Source organism: Orycteropus afer, unplaced genomic scaffold (assembly GCF_000298275.1).
Source record: "Orycteropus afer afer isolate SDZICR_OR568_19922 unplaced genomic scaffold, OryAfe1.0 scaffold00286, whole genome shotgun sequence".
NCBI classification, from domain to species: Eukaryota; Metazoa; Chordata; class Mammalia; order Tubulidentata; family Orycteropodidae; genus Orycteropus; species Orycteropus afer.
Genome location: NW_006921873.1, coordinates 2,133,640 through 2,142,085, shown reverse-complemented (window position 1 = coordinate 2,142,085; position 8,446 = coordinate 2,133,640). Strand labels below are relative to the sequence as shown.

At 35.8% G+C, this 8,446-nt stretch overlaps 1 protein-coding gene across 1 annotated transcript in view; it reads left to right on the top strand.

Moving 5' to 3' along the window:
• Window positions 1–8,446, top strand: part of TBC1D32 (TBC1 domain family member 32) — a 350,348-nt gene that overhangs the window by 133,649 nt on the left and 208,253 nt on the right. Inside the window, exons 16-18 of the mRNA XM_042782292.1 lie at window positions 777–978; window positions 2,253–2,335; window positions 4,943–5,081. Coding sequence (XP_042638226.1) covers window positions 777–978; window positions 2,253–2,335; window positions 4,943–5,081 — 424 coding nt within the window. The remainder of the gene's footprint in view (window positions 1–776; window positions 979–2,252; window positions 2,336–4,942; window positions 5,082–8,446) is intronic.

Genomic DNA, 8,446 nt, shown 5'->3' with positions numbered 1-8,446 from the left:
AAATTTTATCTAAATCTAATTACCTTTTGAGGTCTAATTAAGAATTTCTAGAAATTATATGCAACCAGAGGAACATGTTAAATGATACCCTGGTGAAACAATTACCCAAATAAAGATTGAAGGACAGAAAAATAATATAGTTTCTCCAGCCCATCAATGGCATGAAGAATAGAGAAAGGGGGAGTTTAAAGAGCTACACCAACCAAATGCACTCCTTTATGGGTAAAAATTGATCAATACTCTTCCTACCTCATAGAGTTGTTGTGAAGATTAAATTAATGCTGTTAAAATACTGAGGACAGTGTCTGACATATTATAAGCATTTACTAAATGATTACTTATCTGTTAATATTTTTACCTAAAAATTATTACTATTAAAATTTTTCCAGTCTTTTAGGTAGGAGGACTATTGCTGTTAAAGGGACAGAGAAGGTGTTAACTAGTGCTAGGGATGGAGAATGGTATTGATTTTACTGTAGAATCAGGAATACTTAGATATGGCCCTGGTCTTATGGAATCTGTAACTTTAAAGTGTATAGTTCTATTGCTTTTCTCCTATATATATATTCTTTCCTCCAGTCTGCTGAAACTGTGCTCATTTTTAGACATTTGTGTGTTGGTAGGAACAGAAATACTGACATGTGTGAGAAAGGATAGAGGAGGCCTGAAGGGGAGGCCACCAAGTGAGGTTTGTGGCAATGCTAGCCTTTTTGGTAGTATCTTATGACATTGACACTATGTGAACTTTGGAATCACTGTTAGGTCTCATCTTTTAGTCCTACAGGTGCTCACATAATTGCCCAGTTTTCGAAAAAACTTCTTGACGAAGATACTCCTATTTTTTCTGGATCAGAGATGTTGCCTGTGGTTACAGGAGCTTTTATTTCTGTGTGCCGTCAAATATATGGTACATGTGAAGGCTTGCAAGTGTTAATTCCTTATGGTTTGCATGAATCTATAGCAAAGGCATGGAGGAAGGTAAGTATTTTCAAGTTTCTTTTTTTCCTCTGTGCAAATCTTTATTTCAAGTGTAATCACTGTTGTAGTATTGTACTTTGGATAAACTATTTTCTTGGGGAACTATGACTTCTTTAGCATTACAAGACCCAAAGCAACATAATGTTTTTTAATCTGGCACAGAATGACTTTCGTACTTTGCCTTCTAGTAGTACAGTAAGACCTAACCAGGTGCTGCAAAATCTTTTCTTCTGGTAGGCAAGGCTTTAATTAAGTTTTCCTTTTGTAGACTAATACTCCTTTTAGAAGTTATTTTTAAGCAATTTTTAGAGAGCTGGACTTTTTTTGTTGCTGTTGTTATGGATACTTGAGATCATAATATAGAGCAAAAAGGGCAAAGAGGCCACATGTTCTGACCTCCTCTAATCCCACAAGAGAAAGGCGGAATCACCATCAATAGCCCAAGGCCTATTCCTGTGAGGCCAGACATGCTGCCTCCCCCCAGCCCTTTCTCCAACCGTTCTTCCCATAGCACCCACCACCTCTCTCCTGGGTTCGATAATTCACTGCAGTGGCCACACAGAACTCACAGATTATGAGGTTTATTAGGGAAGCACCAGCCTACAATTCAAGTTCAGGAAAAATGCTCAGGCTCTCTCCCAGCCCACCGTCTCTCAGCCAAGTCTCTCATCACAGTCTCTCCCACAGCAGTGCATGTCCCTCGGTGTCTTATTCAGCAATGCATGTTTCTTGCATCTCTTTCCCAGCAGCACGTGTCTCTTTCAGCAGCCAGTCTTCCTCAACCAGCAGTCAGAGAGAGTTCTGCCTCTAGGAGGCCTCCTTTTGAGCCCGGCAGAGTGGTCAAACTAGCCAATCACAGCATCAGAACTCTAAGCACTTGAGAGAGAGTGGGCACCTCCCAGAACACTGTTTTGTGCCACTCCCAACAGAAATACTCCAGATGGGCGACTTTAGCAATCAGGATCTCCTCAGTTGCTAATAGCAATTCCCACCTTGGAGTTTACAAAGACTTATGGGTAGAAAAGCCACACTAATTTACTACACTGCATATAGCAACAGACCATGTAGTGGATTACTAATTTTTATTTGTCAGATTACTTGTTTTATTACATGTTTCTCATGATATTTAACTATAACAAATAAGTTTTGAAGGCAATTTAATTTTTACTGTAATTATATTAAACATAAAAAAAATAAAATTAATTTAAGAGCTTTTATAAATAATGCTGTCAGTAAGAGCAAGAATAATGTAAACTGTTCTGCTGTTTTTTTAGACATGTTTGCTATCAGAAAGAATTCCTACCCCAGTAGAGAGTTCTGATTCTGTTTCTTCAGTAAGCCAGCAATCTCAAAACATGTAAGTCCAAGTAATTAAAGTCATCTGTTTTTATAGCTATTAAAAGTAAGTTTAAAATGAGAATGCAAATAGAATATCAGAGCAAAAACGTTTTACAGGAAGGTAAATGTATACATATAGGATCAAATGTACAGTTGCCCCTTGAACAACACAAGTTTGAGCTACACGAGTCCACTTATACACAGATATTTTTTAAAGATACAGATCTTAGAGAAATTCAAGAGCTAGAAGGCACCATGCCAGAGGACTTAACAGAAGATGACTTGATAGAGATGAAGGCTTTTGAACCTGTGCCAGATGAAGAAGAAAACGATGCAGAAAAGCATTGCCAGAAAACAAATTGACATTAGATGATCTGGCAGAAAGGTTCTGATTATTCAAGACTGCTTATGACTTTCTTTATGAGATGGACCCTTCTATGATTCAGTCTCTGAAACTAAAGCCAACAGTCAAAGAAGGATTGGTAGCACATAGAAACATTTTTAGAGAAATGAAAAAGCAAAAATGTCAGACAGAAATTGTGATGTTTTTCCGTGAAGTTACACTGAGTGTGCTTGCCTCTCTTGCCCCTTCCACCTTCTCCACCTCTTCTGCCTCTGTGACTCCTGAGACAGCACAGCAAGCCCCCCTTCTTTCCTCTTCAGCCTACTCAGTGTGAAGGCAGTGAGGATGAATAGGAAATTAGCATCATGCCATACAGTTAATAAACTTAGCTGTTGGGTATGTGTGTCTTTGTGTGAAAACCTAATAATTGTACAGCAAAAGCTGTGTTAGACTTTTTATGTTGTTTTTATGTTGACTTCCAGTCAACAACAGGCTGTTAGTAGGTAAGTTTTTTGAGAGTCAAATGTTATATGTGCAGGTGGTTGGTGCCACTAACTCTTAGGTTGTTCGAAGGGTCAACAAAGGTCGTATATCACAATTTCTGTTCATCAAAGGTAAAATGTTTTCAAATGTCAAGAAAGTCCATTTGTACTTAAATTATGGTTTTTCAAACTGTTTATAGTATAATTTAATTAGATTTTGGGACTGGAAAATTATTTAAATAAGTATATATCAAAGTTAAAGAATCTTCATTTTTCTTTTCAAATATCAATTGGATTGGGAATTATATTAATGAGGATTTATTTTGATTTAATTAAGGTTCTCTTGACATGTTCCGGGATTCTCTTATTTTATAATTGAGTGTTGACATAGTTTATAAGATACAAGTTAGAATTTAAAGGAATATTCTATAAATGTTAAAGATGAATTTTTTCTTTAGGTAGGCAGAGTTTAACTTTGAAAAAAAATCCTACAAACCAGAAGATCTTTTCACGTTTCCTTAAAACTATAATGGCTCAACAAATAGTTCTCTAAAAGTTTGCTGTAATTTTTTTTCTAGTATAGTTGTTAAACATTTAAATCTACCATTCTATTAAGCGTTTGACTACTAGCCAAAAGTTTGGCTGTTTGAACACACCCAAAGCTGTCTTGGAAGACAGGCCTGGTAATCTGCTTTATTTTTCCTCATAGAACAAGAATTCTATTTGTAGATCAATGTCTCGGAATGGTGTATTGGCTTATCGAGGCTGTTTGAGATCTTTTGTCTTGTTCTCTGTCATCATTACTGTGTACTTTTTTGCCTTAATGTTGCACAGTGGCTAGTGAACTTTTACTTTGTAACTGCTTTCTAAGAGACAGATGCTTTCTTTCATAGTAGTTTACCTTTTCATTTAAGAAAAGAATCTCTTACTAGAGTTTTTGTGGACATATTATTGGATCTGTCATATAGTCAACCTGGCTGGATAGGAGTTGGTAAAAAAAGGAGTTACAGAATGAATATCATTATGATCTGTTAAACATAATATATATTTTTTTTCATCCCTTGCTTCTACCTAGTTATAGATTTTATGCTTTAATCCAGTCTGTTAATCCACATGTATTTCTTTTTCTTTTATTTTATTAGGTGATTGTAATTTTTACATTTGAGGATCCTGATATATGTGGGATTTTTTTCTTTTAAGTTTTCTGTTTACTTTTATTTTCATTGTTTTTCTCTTTATCTCCTTATGTTAATGGGGTTTCCTAGTGTTTCCGTTTTTCCAATGGAGAAAGTTGTTGACTTTTTTATTGAAGTGTTCTGAGGGAAAAAAAAAAAAAAAGATGTGATCCCCCAAAAGTAAAATAAATTAAAAACCTATGAAAATAAAAAAAGATAATATGTGTGATAAATTTTAGAAAATCAGAAGACAGATACATTATAATGAGAGAAAGTATAGAAATTTTAATAGAGTTTAGGATTGGAGAAGCCAGGCACAGCAAAGTTAGAATAGGAAAACAGAATGAATTTATGGCATGGATGAAAGAACCTAGGTGTAACAAAAATTCTGACATAAGTTGTTAATGCTTCAAGTCAATGAAGAAAAACGATTGTAGAAGATGTTAGAATAAAATAATTCACCAGCATAGAAATCATGCCTTTTATGTTTTATAAGCATTTATTGAGTGATTTGCAGCCAATGTGCATTCTGTAACTTTAACTAATATTAAGCTGAAGCATTTTCTTTCTTTTCCGTTTTGAGTACTCTATATAAGATTATATCTTTTCTTTACCTGTTGTTTTAGTATGGCTTGGGAAGAGAATCTGTTAGATGATTTACTAAATTTTGCTGCCACCCCCAAAGGACTACTACTTCTTCAAAGAACAGGTGCCATCAAAGAATGTGTGACACTAATGTTCAACCGATATGAAAAAAAATTACAGGTATGAATTACCATCTGCCTCAAGCAAAGGAATTTGTGTTGTTGTAAAAGCTGTTAAGAACATCATTCTGTTTTCTGTGCATGAAGAGGTTATTAAACCTCAATTAAAAAGCCATATAGCATTGTAATAATTAACTTGATATTTTTTCAGGAAAGGATTAGAGAATTGATGTTGATATCTCTGACTGTCTTTATAGAATGTAAAGCAACCAGGTGGAATTGAAAATTCAGTTAATCATCCAGGTGTTTTATAAATATGATATCAACCATCTGAATGTATTGAAACTGGGTGGAACTTCTGGAGAAAAAAACCTATTGGTTATCTAAATACATGTGTCAGTGAAGGTTTGAGTCTCCCATTTTAAAGAAATAAAAATAGTTGTACAGGAACTCTATTTTGCTACTATTAAATAGCAGTATAAAAATATAATTTAACCTTTTCTCAGAAACTCAGGGATTGTTCTGTTTCATAATATAGTGATATTCTCAGAAGTCACTGAGGTTTATTCAGCTTTTTATTGTCACGGTAAATACCCCAGACTTCTGAGCTTTTTTGAATCTTAGGTATGATTTTCAAACGTTTTCTTTTCTCCTTCCCTCCGTTCTCACTTCTTAACACCTTGTTTTCTTTTCTCTTTTGTCTCAGTTGTTTCTTGCTGTTACTAGGTTGGCTGATTGCAAAATCGTTTTCTCCTTTCTCCCTTACTCTTTTCAGTTGTAATTTCCTGCTTTTGTTGAAGTTGATAAGAAATCAAATAATTTACCCTTAGAGTTTTCTTTGCTCGTGAAGAAGAGTCCCCAAGTGAGGACCCTGACCATTCTTCCATTCTATCATAAATAAAACATAAGAATATTAGTTCATGAGTTTATGATATTAAGTTTGCATATACAGATACACATACACACACACACACATACTTACTTTTTTTTTTTTTGTCTTGTGTAAATGGACTTTGAATATAGAGAACTTAGATACTTATGTGCCTCAGTTTGTGGCATACTGTCCTCATCCATCCATGAGAGGTTCCTCTCTCAATAAAGATTCCTTTGTTATTTCCTATTCAGAGTTCATTTCACTCTGCATATATCCCCCCCTGCCCCAGACATCTATACCAATGGGTTTGATATGTGCAGTGCCCTTGGATATGTATACTTCTTACAGACTGTGTAGATGTGTTTTTCAGCCTTTGTAAGTTTACATAAATGAAATTGTGTTTTTTTTTTTTAATTTCCGTTTTACTGTTGGTGAGGCTGAACTCCTTCTTGTATACTGTTAGCAATTTACATTTCCTTCTCTCCCCCTAATATTTGAAAACAGTGATCTTGTCTAGAAAGTACTTTTCAGGATTCTTAATTCTTATTTTTGATAGTGTTCATGAAGTAAGTCTTACTTAGTAAAACATCTCTAATTTCTCTAAGATATTCTCTGCATTTTTTTTTTTTTCAATACTTAGTATGAATTTCGGAAGCTTCTGTGGCTTTAAAACATGAATCAGCAGAGTCAGTGGAGGTGTTGATGAGTAATGGTTTTTTTTTAGTTGTTACGGAGGAAGGTGAATGGGAAAATGATAGACATTTATTCTTTTTTTTTTTTTTTAATGCCTTTTGTTGAAATATAATTTATGTACAATAAAATACCCAAAACTAAAGTGACATAGGTGAATACATTTTTTTTTTTTGCATTGTTCCCTCCTCTGCCCTCCCACCCTTGGCAACCAACAAAGAAAGGTTCCCTCTATATATAAACCTTTCCTTGACCCTCCACGACAACAAACGAATACTGTATTTGTCCTTCTGTGATTGACTTATTTCACTCAGCATAATGTCCTCCAAGTTCATCCATGTTATGCGGTGTTTAGCAGACTGTACATTATTCCTTACTGCTGTATAGCATTCCGTTGTGTGTATGTACCATAGTTTGGTCATCCACTCTTTCACTGATGAGCATGTAGGTTGTTTCCATTTTTTGCTATTGTAAATAGTGCTGTGATGAACACGAGTGTGCATATATCTGTTCCTGTCCTGGCTCTCAAATCTGTAAGATACATACCTAGTAATGGGATTGCTGGGTCAAATGGTATCTCCAATTCCAGCTTTCTAAGGAATCACCATACTGCTTTCCACAGTGGTTGTATCACTTCAGAGTCCCACCAGCAGTGTATGAGAGTCCCAATCTCTCCACATCCCCGCCAGCATTTACTAATTTCTGTCACATTGAACCATGCCATCAGTGCTGGGGTGAGACGGTATCTCATTCTTGTTCTGATTTGCATCTCTCTGATGGCTAGTGATCCTGAGCATCTCTTCATGTGTTTGCTGGCCACCTGAATATCCTCCTTGGTGAAGTGTCTATTCATGTCTTCTGCCCATTTTTCAATTAGATTAATTTGTTTGCTGTTGAGGTGTTGAAGTATTGTATACATTTTAGTGATAAGTCCATTGCCAGATATGTAATAATCGGCAAATACGAATTTCTTGTTGTCATTTTTGTTAGGTGCTTTTTCATGGTGGCGATTTCTTTGTTCCATATAATTTTTTATGCTAAGCTCATTTTGTTTATGAATTATCACTTGCTTCATTGCTGTTGTTTTAGTATTTGCTAAATATTTGTACTGGTCCTCTTTTTCATTTTGATGTGAAGGTTTTATCATTTTTCTTTGAGGTTACCCTGTGATTTATAGTTTTCTTCCCAAGTTTAGAACACTCCATTCTATCTTTTTTTTTTTCTTTTTTTAAATTTTTTTAATTATGATTTAGGTAAAGGTTTACAGAGCAAATTCACTTTCCATACAGCAGTTCACATACACTTTGTCTCATGACATTGACCACAGTTTACCACAATGCAACAGCTCCTCTCCCACTTCTTCCCCATAGTTACCTCTTCCCTGTGTCCATCCCTCCATGCACTCCTGCCCCCTGAGCTGTCTTCCTGTGTATAAGCAGCCCTTCTTTCTCCCATGATTGTTCTCTCCAAAGAGTATACCTACGTCAGGTAAATGTTCAACTCACATGCCTGTCTTTTGTTTGGCTGGAAGTCACAAGTGTGGGTTCAATTCCAGACCTGAAGGGCATCCAGGGACCATAGTCTCGGTGGTTCCACCAGGCTCTGTCAGACCAGCAAACCTGGTCCCCCCCAACCCCCCTTTTCTTTTCTCCAAATGATTTTGAGTTTTGTTCCACATTGTTCTTCCTCTCTATCAAGGATCTCCTACATAGATCCACTTCCAAGTGCATGACAGTGGTAGCCGGGCACCATCTAGTTCTTCTGGTGTCATAATCATATAGGCTGCAGATCAGATGGTGTATCAGTCACTAGGACTAATTGTTTCCATGAATTTTGGTTTTCTTCATTCTTCTTTGCTCTGG